The sequence below is a fragment of the Tamandua tetradactyla genome, chromosome 2, assembly GCF_023851605.1.
Source record: "Tamandua tetradactyla isolate mTamTet1 chromosome 2, mTamTet1.pri, whole genome shotgun sequence".
Classification (NCBI taxonomy): domain Eukaryota; kingdom Metazoa; phylum Chordata; class Mammalia; order Pilosa; family Myrmecophagidae; genus Tamandua; species Tamandua tetradactyla.
Genome location: NC_135328.1, coordinates 32,902,001 through 32,914,365, shown reverse-complemented (window position 1 = coordinate 32,914,365; position 12,365 = coordinate 32,902,001). Strand labels below are relative to the sequence as shown.

The 12,365-nt window shown below is 52.8% G+C and overlaps 1 protein-coding gene across 1 annotated transcript in view; it reads left to right on the top strand.

The window, feature by feature from the left end:
- COL27A1 (collagen type XXVII alpha 1 chain) overlaps positions 1–12,365 on the top strand; it is a 155,980-nt gene that overhangs the window by 50,890 nt on the left and 92,725 nt on the right. Inside the window, exons 13-14 of the mRNA XM_077142432.1 lie at positions 9,322–9,375; positions 11,832–11,876. Of these exons, the coding sequence (XP_076998547.1) occupies positions 9,322–9,375; positions 11,832–11,876 (99 nt within the window). The remainder of the gene's footprint in view (positions 1–9,321; positions 9,376–11,831; positions 11,877–12,365) is intronic.

The window sequence follows — 12,365 nt, the reverse complement described above, 5'->3', positions numbered from 1 at the left end:
CTTCAGTCTGGGGTATTTGTATCCGTGGGCCTGCTGTGACTGGGGGTCTTAGCCAGGCCAGGCGACTGTACTCCCATCCCAGAGAACCTTCAGTCTCCAGTTTGCCTTGGCATTACCCTGGCTCTGTCCAGTCTTGCTCGGTACACAGGAAGCGAAAGGACAGGGGGCATGGGGGCAGACCCACAGCAGGATGTGACCCTAAGAGAAACTCAGAAGTAAGCCCCAGTCCACCAGTTTTGTGCATGATGCTCCATTGTGGTAAAAGACGACTTTTCCTCTTGTCTGGGCGTCTGCAGGGCATGAAGAGAAAGGCGAGGCAGGGGGAGGTTAATCACAATGATTAAAGAACAGAGCCAGGATTTGTACTCAGCTGGGTTATCTCCATGGCCTTTGATCTTTCCTGTAGCCCCAAACCACCACTCAGTGTTACTCGTTGGTGTAATGTTATAAAGCAGATTCCCTAGGCTCTTAGCCTGGAAGGAAAGTCATTTGTCTTACCCAGATAGTCATCTCCTTACCCAGAAGGGGAAACCAAGGCGCCGAGAGGCAGAGTGACATGTCCAGCCAGCGTCCCACTGACCGGCTGAGGCTGAGCCAGGCCTATAGCTGAGGCCTCCTTTTCCAGGCCTGGCCCCTGTTGGTAGCTTGGGGCTCTGTGTCACTGCCCTGAGAGCCAGCCCTCAGACTCAGGACCATTGCCAGCCGTGGGTCTGGGCCTCGCTCTGCTTGTGGTTGATGGAGAAGAGACTGTGGTTTGGGCTCCGGGGAGAGGGGCAAGCAGCCTGGGACAGCCACCACTGAGGACTTCTTGGGGGGTCGAGGATGAAGTCCTCACAAAACCTGGGAGAGTTTGGATTTTGTAGAAGCCAAACCACAATTTGGAATACTTGTAGGTCAATCAGGATTTAGGTTAGATGGAAAGTAGAACTTCCCAGTAGCAAGACTGAAATAGGAGGGAAGTTCGAGAAGAAGATCTTCACTTCTGGCCTCTCCTGTACTGCCTGCAGCATCCTACCTGGCTTGGAAGCCAGTGGGCCTGAAGGCAGGGGAATGGATGGGTTGAAGGGAGGGTGCTCCCTGAACCTGCCACTACCCTGGGATAGAGAGCTGAGCCCTACTTACTGGTCTCCAGGTACCTGTCAAAAGTAGTGTCACCTGAAACTGTGTCAGGTGTAACAACCTTGGAGAAGTGGACCTGCTCCAGGGACACTGTCTTCAAATTGCTGAAGAGTTGTTGCAGAGAAGGAAAACCAAAGTTACAGGGTAATGTTACAGGAGGAAGTGAAGTCTCCATCATGGGAGGCATGTAAATAGGGGTTGTGGCTTCTTTTCATGTCTGTTGGTTGGCTGGAGCAGCCAGTGGAGGGAGGTGGGGAATGAGGAGGCAGGGGATTAGAACTAGAGAAACAACTGGTGATGGAGCCAGGGCAAGAAGAAAGGGGGGTGTCTAGGACTCTTTGGTTGACAGATATGTTCACTGGTACCTTATCTGTTACAGGGTATTGAGTTGGCCCCTGGGGGCTGGATGGTGGGGGAGGGATACAAAGAAAAGAGAGCTTCTGCTCCTGGCCTCAGGGAGCCAATGGAGGGGCACCTAGAAGTGGGTAGGGATCAGGAGCCAATGCTTCGGCTTCAGGGTAAGGCTCAGGTGTCTGAGGGCTGGGCTGGTGCCTGAATCTGGCCCCTTGACCTCGGGCAAGGAGCTTCAAACATTTGCCTGCTCACTCATTTTGTGACTATTGAGTGCTTTCTATAGACAGGCATGGTGCTTGGTGCTGAGCGGTGAACAGTCTATGGGGCAGATAGCCAGACAGACAATGATTGAATGGAAAATGGAAGAATGAATGATTAAATGACTATCAGATGGTGCTGGATGCTAAGAGAAAGAGAATCAGTTGTGGAGACAGTGAGTGCTTAGGGTGCAGGTTGCTGTGGGTTGTTATGGGATGTCCTGATTGACAAGTTCACTCTTCGTGGGGTGCCTGAATGAGGTGAGGAAAGGAGCCCTATGGCTGCTGGGGCACGAGCCGACCAGGCTGAAAGAACAGCAGGCACAAAGGTCCTTGGGCAGGAACATGCTTGGAAACCCTCTGGGGATAATAGTTTTCAGCTCAAAGGGTCAGTGTACTTGCCACTTAGTAAGTGCTCAATAAATAACATGAGTCATTTTTCCTCTTTGCAGTTCCCAGCTGGGTGAGGCTCTCTGTACTCTGTGACTTTGGGCCAATGGCTTCATCTCTTTGGGTCTGGTTTCCCAAAGTTTAAGTTGCAGAGTGGGGGGTGGTTAACTGAAATGATCTCTGAGGGCCCATTATTTAGAACTGGATGATCTGACGATTATGAATCACTAACCACACTGGAAAATGCAGCCCCTGCAGTAGAGGTCTTGCTCAGGGGGGTCCTGAGCCAGGGTGGACGGGGCCAGGCCTCCTCAGGGGTCCTGAACCAGGGCGGGCTCTGCACATGCACCCCAGGCCCCGCGCTCCCACCCAGCCTGCTCTTTGTCTCTTCCTCTTATCTCGGTCTGGGGGACTTTCTCAGCAGTGATGTGGGTGACTTGATGGCTGGGTTCTGTCTCATCTCCTGGGCTCGCCTCCAGAGCCACCCATGGGAGATTTGCTCAGACTCTCCTGAGAGCCTCACAGAGAGCTCAACCCTGACCCTTTGCAGACAAGGACACCGAGGCTCGGAGACATGAATGGCGTGGCCAAGGTTCTGTGGCTTCTGAGCATCAGAGTTAGCTAACTACTCAGCCAGAATGTTCAGCGCCTGCCCCAGAGGGGAACAGGACCCAGGCTTACAACCACTGCACCTCCTCGTAGCCATGACAGAAAGTGAGAAGCTTCTCTGAACGGGTTTCCTCCTCTGTGAAATTGGGCTAAGAACAGTGACCCCCTCAGAGGTTTGGGGGAGATTAGATGAGTCAGTGCAACATGGCATCAGGACGTGCATTTGCTTGCATGAACTCAGGGCCCTGATGGCCAGGGTTCAAATGCTGCTCTGCCCTCCCTGCACAGCGACTTTCCTCTTAGTGCCTTGATTTTCTCATCTGTAAAGTGGGGTTAAATAGTGGTGCATTAATTATTGTTGCCATATAACAAAACTTTGTGTCTTAAAGCAATTTGTTATCTAGCGGTTTCTTAGAGTCAGACATCTGGGTCTGGCTTGGCTGTTGGGTTCTGGTTCAGGGTCTCTCAGGAAGTTTGCAGGTGAGTTATCAGCTGGGGCTGAAGCCGTCTACATGTTCGCCCTGGGCCAGGGGGGCTTGCCTCTGATGTTGCTCCCTCACGTGGCCATTGGCAGGAGCCCCTGAGCTGCTCAAGTTGCCTCAGACGTGGTGGCTGGCGTCACCCAGAGAGAGAGAGGCAAAGCTACAATGGCTTTTGTGACTTACCCTGTAAAGTCGCTGTCACCGCTGGTGTTCCATTGGTCACATAGACCCCGACACGACGTGACGGGTGTAGGCACCACAAGGCGGGGTCTGTGGGGGCATCCAGAGGGCGCTGCCACAGACAGTGACTTCCTGATAGAGCTCCTCCGGGGATGAAATGAAATTATACATGGAGGACCTGGACGACTGTAAATGCTCAGTAATCGGGGGCTCCTCTTCTTGAAAGCTTTAGGACCCGAGAGCATAGAATGTTTTGTCTGAAGGCCCTCCCCTCCCCAGCCTGTTTCTCCCAAACCCTCCCCTGCCCTGGGTGAGGGGGCAGCTCTTGGCAGATCCCAGAATCAATGACACTCTTCAGGCCTGGGCCACCCTCGCTACCTGGAGCTTTGCTCTGTCACTCAAGTCACGTGTGCCCTTCCTGGCCATGTCGGGTTCCTCCTCCATGAAGCTCAAACAGGGCAAGACCCGTGGAACCCTGGGCATGGCCTGGCTTCTTCTCCAACCCGACAAGCAAGGAATGCCTCTGAGGCTGCCGTGCCCTCGGCCGACATGCTTCCTCAGAGCTCTTTAGGGCCATTCGCCTGTTCCCAGCACTGCTGCCCCCTTGCTCCACCTGGTGGGGTTGGGTGCTCCTGCCATGAATGTTTTTTCCTCCTTGTCAAAGCCTTGGGCCAGGAGATTTCTAGGCACTTGTTAACAAGAGGAAACATCAGGAGAATGAGCTGCATTCTCTCCTTCTGGATCACAGCTGGCCTCATTTCTGGCAGCAAAATGATAATTTTGCTGTAGTCAATCTCTCCCCAGTAGGCAAAATCTCTGGCCCATGCCTGCAGCCCTGTATCCAGCTTGGAAGGTGGGTGTGTGGGAATCTTTTGCTGGCAGGACCTGAGAAGGAGGCAGTGGAGGTCAGAGGTTAAGGAATAGCAAACTTGTGGGGCTTAGTAATAACATGTCAGACGGAAAAGATAAGCAAACCTAGCCCAGAGAGAGCAGGTTCTTACCCAGTGTCATACAGAAAATTGGTGGCAGAGTCAGGTTCAGGACCCTTGCTTACTAGTACAGGGTGCTTTCCACATCCCTCTCTCTGTGTTCACATCTTCAGCTTTCTGAAGGAAAGACCAGTTCATGGTCTCACCTATATATTTGCCAATATGCTTCTCACATAGGGCATTTTGGCTTTAACCTCAAGACTCTTTCCATTTTTCCACCTCACAGTTGCCTGCTCATATCTCCTGCTAGAAAGAGAGATGTGTTGTGGTTTCCTGATGAAGGGTCTGGATAGAAGATGCTGTAAACTTGGCTGGAGCTCCTGGAGGGGTTTCTCCTCAGCTGTGCTGGTGTGTTTAGGGCACAGCTCAATGTCAATTGCAGCTGAAGGTTATGCTTTGCCTCCCAGCCACGGAGCTGTCCCGGGGGCTGGGAAGATATTGCAGTGAATCCTCCTGTCTTGTTCTCAGAAAATCCACTCCGAAGCCCTCTGCAGTCCCTGGCAGGGCTAGTCACCACTTACAGCCTCTCCTGTGGCCCTAGCCAGGCTGCAAGGCTAGTCCTGTGCAGCAAGGCAGGCAGGCAAACTTGAAAGCTTTGAACTAAAAGGCAACCCCCTTGGCGTCCAGCTCAGGTTGGATTGGGACTGGCCCAAGGCCACTCAGCCCAGCCGTAATTGAATAGGACTTCTAATATGGTGCATGTAGGCTTTAGGAGCAGGGAGCAAAACCAAGTGAGGAAGCTGAGGCCTTAGCTGTGGTCGTTCTTAGCCGTGGTGAGCTCTTAGCTGGCAGTGTGGTTCCCAGCTCCCCAGCCTTGAGCCAGAACTGTCCCAAGGCTTTGGGTGCCGTATCCTTGTGGGGCCTCTCCCTATCCATTTTCTCCTTGCTTCCTGAGATGACTTGAGTGGATTTCCTAGTGGATTTCAAATGGGCAGGGTGAAAACATGCTCAGTACTGTGAGAAAAGGGGGCTGAGGAACCTCAAGAATTAAGCTGTTTCAAGTGCAGTACAGAAGAGGCAGGTTAGACTCGTGCAGAAACTTCCTGACTCAGGAGAATTTAAGCATCATAAGGAAGTCTCCCAGATTCTTCTGTCGGCTCTTCCTGGAGATCATTACAGATTCCCACGTTGGCCCCTAATTAGTGTAGCAATGGCACGTTAAAACTTACCAGGTGAATATTGTAAACATCTAATGTCTTCCTCAGCCTAGCTCTTTAAGGAGGATTAGGCAGAGATAATCATTTTGCAGGCCAGGGAACTGAGTCAGAGTTTATCGAGTTATGTGTTCCAGGTGCTCCATGCTTCCCCTGCCCCAGTATCACCTCTTCTGGGGCAGGGACTACCTGGAGGCAGAGGGCTGGGTCCGATGGTCTTCAGAGGCCTCTTCTGGTCCTGGGGATCCTGCCATGGATGCAGTGACATGGACCAGCCTTGTCTGCAGCTCTGCTCTGAATGGCTTTAGCCAAGACAGTAGTGGAGTCTCATCCCTGGGCCATGTTCTGCTTCCTCCTGGTCCTTGTTCAAAGTACAAGGCGTTCAGTTCCCCAGAGGGGCCCGACCTGGGGAAGTGGAGAAACCACGTGGCTGGGGCCCCGGCAGGGAGTGGAGCTCATTCTTTGGGCCTCAGGCTAGGCTGCTGCATCTCAGAGCACAGGCCTGCAGAGGATGGCCCCCGTTCCCAGCCCGACTGGCTGGGTGGGCATGCGTGTGATACAAGCAGATGCAGCCAGACGGATGGAAGCAGATGGGGCACCAGCGGGGGCCACATGTCCAGCTCAGCCGCTGTCTCTCTGAGATCCAGAGGGGCAAGCATTGGGGGCCCTGGGGTGAGCAGAGCTGCTTGGTGGTGGAGCGAGGGGCAAACTGGTGGGGCAGTGGGGCCTTGGGTGTGAAGGCCAGGAGCTCCTAGGGTCTTTCTAGCTTAGCCCATCTATGATTGTTCCAGTCACAGGTCTGTTCCAACACTTTCAAATCTCCTATCTTTTTTCCTAACCATTGTGCACTTAATTCTAAACCTTAGATTCCCAGAGTTCATCCACTGTAGCCCTCCAGAGGAAGGAAGACTGAAGCCAGTGACTGGGGACCAGGGCCTGAGGCCTCCCCACATGTCTGAGGTGGAACCAGTCCTCAGCACCAGTAGTACAAGGCTCTGATGAGCACTTGGGGCACTGCAGCTTGCTCAGGTCCACTTTGTTTATTTGGTGTCCAGTCACAGCTAAGGGAGCAGGCTTAGGAGTCAGACTGCCTAGATTCAAATCCCAACTCTGTTGTTCAACAGCTGTGTGACTTTGGACAATTTCCCTAACCTCTCTGGACCTCAGTTTCTTCATCTCAAAAATGGGTCCGATAATTGTGGGACCAGTCCATGACCCACTGGCCTACCTTTGGCTGCATTATGTTCTGTACAAGTGAATCCTTTAGGATTTTGACCATTCTGATGGTGTCTCCCTTGCCTGTATCTCAGAGGTGCCATCACATTGCTGCTGCTGGCCCTGTGCCAATAAGGGCTTAACTTCCATGCATCATCTCATTTCATGCTCATGGCATGCCCACTGTGCAGCAGAGAGAACAGGCTTAGAGAGGCATCAGATTGCTCTGGTTCCCAAGCCTCATAGGGTAGGCAGGCCTGGCACCTGGGTCCTCAAGCCAGCCTGGAGTGGCCTCTGATGCAGACCCAGAGGGTTGATACCTGTGTAGGGGCTTCTGGGTCTGAGTGGGCATTGCTATCAGGGTGGGTGTCCAGAGGGTACTGCTAAGGTCTCCGTTGTCTTGCCAAGGCTGGATGGAGCTCCTGGGCTGAGGCAGAGGCCTCCTATTACCAGGACTTTTCTAGGGCTTGGGCTGAGCTGAAAGAGTTCTTGAAGATCTCCCAACCTCAACCTGAGCAGCACAGAGGGCCAAGTGGAGCCTGGGGTGCCAGGCCTGCCCAAGTCATACAGCTGGCCTAGAAGCAAGCCAGGTCTAGATCTGATCTCTGGGCCATCTCTAGGCTCTGAACTTGGAGAGCAGAGCACAGTCTGTGGGCTGCATGAAGTTGGCCAGGTGTCTGGCTGGATGGTATCCCTCTTGTCCTCCAAGGGGTTTGCCCTCGTGTCCTGCTAGGGCTTCTCCAACAGGAACTCCATGCCTGTGAGGGCTCCCCTGACATAGTCCACCTGGCTGATGTGACAGGGATCTACTTGAATTGGAGTGAGGCTGTACTCTGCTGGGGAGATCCCAAGGATGTGATGGGAAAGAAAAGGCTGGGGAGGTCGGATGTGCTTCTGGAGATAGGCCTGTATGCATGCTCATGTGGGTGTGTGGGCATGTCCACTGCTTGTCCCCCCTCACCCCCACCCCAACACCCCCATATACCCTCTCAAATCAACTGGACATGTTTGAGCAGCTCTGCCTGCCATCTTTGCCTGTGCAAGGCTCAAACAGACATGACAGAGGCCAGAGAGGTGGGTCCTGAGCCCCACTCTGCCACAGACTTGCCTTATCCACATGACTTGTCCTCTCTGAGCCTCAATTTTCCCGTCTGTTAAATGGGACCAATTGTTTCTTCTCCAAGGTAGTTGCCAAGAGCAAGTGAAGTGCTGCATGCAAAGTGACCAGCTTGGCTCCACTCTCGTGGCTATTTCTTCATTTCTTTTGGTGTCTGAATGAAGCCACACCCTTTTGTGGGATGAATGGCAACACCCTGTCTTCCAATCCAAGAGGGCTTCCTGACAGAGGAGGGATTAGGAGGGAGTAGGATTGCTAAGCAGGGGAAGACTAATGGCCTGGACACATATAATTCAAGGTCTTTGCTCAGCCAGTGCAGACTTTATAATCGATTTGGCTTTTGTTTTTAAGTTTGGTCTTTCTGGTTTAATATACTCAGTGGATTCCCTGAATAGCTTTAGAAACCAGAAACACAATTATCCCACATGAGGAATCTGTATTATTTGAACAGTTCAGGCATTCCCTTCATCAGGAAAACATGTGCTGTTTTTTTATTAAATTTCCCTGGAAGAGCAATACTTTGAATTCAAGGAGGTGGGAGGGAATGGGTTTTCCCAAACTCCATGCTTGAGGATTTTCTTTTCCTTTTGAAGTGGGAATGGAGGTGCTCCCCGCTGTGCCCCTGGCTGGCTCCCAGTGGCGTCCCTGCAGCTGATGTTTTTCCAGCTGCTTCTTTCCCTTGAGAGCATGGAGTGGCTTTCAGAGTAGACTCAGGGAGAAGTAAAAGGGCCAGACCTGACTGCCTGCGGGTGACCTAGCCTGTTTTTGAGCTACCGAAGCTCACCTGTGGCTACAGTGCTGACATCCACCAGCAGAGTGATCTTGTGAGACCTTGTCAATTTTCAGAGCCTCACTTTTGCTATCTGCAAAATGGGGATCATAGTTCCATGGGGTAGTTTCTGAAAGTCACTTCACAAATGGCAGAACTTGCACAGTTTTGGAAAGTCTGAACTGGGAAATGCCATGGAGACCTTCCTCTCTTTGACCAGTAGGGAAACAGGCCCACTGGGGTATAGGTGGGGGATGCTCTTAAAAGCACTCAGCAAGTTGGCTGGTCCAGGCCTAGACCTGGCTCCCTGACCCCAGTTTTTGTCCTTCCCTCTCCGTCACCCTGAGCTGGTTTCAGATGGGTAGATTGGCATTGCCATGCTGGAGAGCCAGGTGCCATTATCTTTTTGGAGACTGAGTAGATAAGAAGGCCAAATAGGTCTGTCCTTAGCAGCTGTTGCTTAGAAGCTCTTTGTATGGAGGTGTTTTGGGGAGCAGGGGGTGACCTTATTAGGGACAAAGGACCAGACATGGTGACCTCAGGATCTCACTGGTTGTCCAGATTCTTCTAGAACCAAGGAAGTGAGATTGTCTAGACATTGTCCTCATGTCCCCTGCTGGGGTCTGGATCAGAGTCACCTGCAGGTATAAACACTAACCTGCAGATGTCTGTTCTCATGCCCTCAGGGGTTTCCTGGAGACTTTGGGGAAAGAGGCCCTCCTGGACTGGATGGAAACCCTGTAAGTATTTCAAGTCTTTGGGAACAGGAAAGTGATTCCCCAAATACACAGGAAGTTTTAGGAGCCCAGGTTTTGGGGTCAGACATGCCTGGTCAGATCCTAGCCCTGCCACCTCTAGCGGGGCATGCTTAAACAAATTCCGTGACTTCTCTGAACTCCAGGCTCCCAGCTGCTGTGGATGCTTTGTGCACTGCTTCCACCCACTGCACCCCTGCCAACACACACTCCTAGGAGAGTCCCCCAGCCCACTGAGACCCTGGACCTAAAGCCCCAGTCTGTGCTCCAGCCCCAAGGACTTGGGAAGGCTCATGGGTCAGAGCCACCATTGTAGAAAGCTACAGAAATGTTTATGGGCACTCGGTGATCTGGGGAAGCAGACAGTTTACAAGCCCTGTTTGGAAAGAAGAGCTGAGTACTAACGGAGTCTCTGCCCCAGCCGTGTTTACTGAGTTTGTAAATAATTGGAGGTCTGGATTCTGTCCCCTGAAGGAGCCAGGTCAGCCTGCCCTGGGGAGCTAAACTTGTCGCAGGCTTCAGGCTCAGGTGGGGGAGGCTGTCTAGTCTGTCCTTGGCCTGGGGTGCAGAGCATGTCCAGAGCCCCTTGGGCCCCCCGCCATTATCCCCCATCTCCCAGAGGTGTGGGGAGACTGGGTGCCCTGAGGCTTCCTGCAGGGGCAGCTGGGCCCAGCTATGCCTTCTGCAGAAGTCCCTCAGCAGGTACTGATTCCACAGATTCTCCCCAAGCCCCTGCCCTGGGTCTGATCCAGAGCTGATCACCAGGACCAACCTGGGGGTGAAAGCCCTGGATCCTGAGCCAGACGGGCCTGGGTTTGAATCCCCTGCATCACTTGTCAGAAGGAAAAACTTGGACAGAACTGCTCACCTCTCTGAATCTCAGCTTCCTGATCTATAAATTGGTGGTAGTGGGGGGTGGGGGAAGGGCGAGGATCAGAATGCCAGCCTCAGAGGGCTGTGAGAATGTAAGGAGAAAAGGCAGGGAAGGTCCCCAGCCCACAGTGAGAGTTCAGTGGGCGGAGCTGGCATTAGGTGAAAAGAGGAGGCAGTTCCTGCTCTGGAGGAGTTCACGGGCTGTCTCTCTGGTCAGTTGCTCAAGGCAGAGTGAGATGGGGGCTGGAGGGGAATGAAGAGGTCCTGGGTGCTGTGGAAAAGAGAGGGAAGAACAGGGAAGACTCCTAGAAAAGGTGGCATTGGAATTGGGATGAGAAAAGATGTGAGGACATTCTGAAGGTGGGAAATCAGATCCTTAATTATTTTGCTTATTAGGTTAGCCATTACGATATGTGATGTCACTCTGGAAGGTTCCTTGGGGGAGTGCAGGGATGTTTTTATGGCCCTAGAGGAGAAGAAAGAGGATTGCATCCCTAACGTCTGATCCCAGCTCTGCCACGAAGTCGCTGGGTGACCTTGGGCAAATCACTGTGTATCAATTTCCTCTTTTTAAAGCCAAGGCTATTTCTCACCTCCCTGTCTCCTTTTCTCTAGCTCTGGGATTGCCCAGATAGAGGAGAACAAGTCCTCCAGGAGGATGTTGGCAATTTTCATTGGTCATCTTGATTTCTAAAGTCCCCTAATTTTAGTCATACCTTTGCATTTTGAGCTTGATCCAGTTCCCCTCCACCTGTATTCTGGTGCAAGCAGTGGAAAGTCCACTTTTAGTGATGAGGAAACTGAGCCTGAGGGGAGTCAATCAACGTGCCATTACCATATAGGGCCTTGGCCCCTGGGCCTAGAACCACCTTTCCTAACTCCCAGGCAAGAACTCTCCCCAGCACCACTGAGGCCTGGGAGGAGGAAACCCGAGAGCCTGGGGTGGGGGTGTGGAGGATGTAAGGTCCCCAAGGCTCCACAGCATCTCCCGGCTGAGGGGAGAAAGAGCTCCCACCTCTGTGCTGTATCCTTGCATGTGACCTTGGGCCAATCACTTAACCTCTCAGCTTTCCCGCTTGTAAGGTGGGGGTGGAATGCATCCTCCAGATTAGTCACATTGCATCACACCAGGCATTGACATTGACATTACCACAGTCAGGATTCAGCCCATATTTTCACACTCACAGAAGATGTGGGACTTGGAAGTCCAGCCTCCCCATTTCACAGAGGTCGAGAGCTGGTGGCAGAGCTGGAGGAGGGTCTTATCCAAAACCAGGATGCAGCTAAGACGTGCCCTGCGTGGAGCTAAATGCTCTGGTAGCTGGTCCCTGGGGGGGTTCTGGAGGGATTTAAGGTCCCGAGGGGAGGTGGTGGCCAGGGAGGCCTGTGGTGGAGAGCCACAGGCTGTAAGATTCTAGTGAAGGTTGTAGGACCAGTATCAGGAGGGTCACTTGGAGCCTGTGGTCAGGAACGAGGCCTGGTTAGCTCCCAGAGATCCCACTGCCTGCCTGGAGGGGCTCCAGAGGGATGTGGTGTGAGTAACCATTTTGATTTCTCTCTTTTTACAGGGTGAACTGGGCCTGCCAGGTCCCACAGGAGTCCCCGGCCTCATCGTAAGTACACAGCAGTGTGGAGTGGGGGCTGGCTGGAGCCAAGGTCCCCCAGAGGAGACTAAAAAGACTCATATTTCATTAAACCCCAGGAGGGTCTGGAGGAGCAGGTTAGACAGAGCCTGGCAGGGGGCTGAGGGAGGAAAGTTCTGCTGTGTGACTTCGGGCAGGTCACCTGCCTTCTCCGAGCCCATTTCCTCAGTAGTTAGAGATGGGAGCTTGGAGCATGGTGCTGCAAGTGTACTCTCATACTGGCTGCTTGCCCATGGCTCTGCAAGGAAATCTGGGTAGGTGATGGCATGTCCAGTCACCAGGGAGAGAAAATGGGACCCTTGGCGAAGCTGAGCGGTCAGTCCTCTCCACCCTCCTTCCTCAGAGCGCTGACTTGGAGCCATATTGCCTGGGTTCAAGTCATAGCTCTGCCATGTCCTGGCTTTGACTTGGGCCACACAAGACCCTTCCCCTCTGTGTAAGAGAGATAAGCTTCCTTAT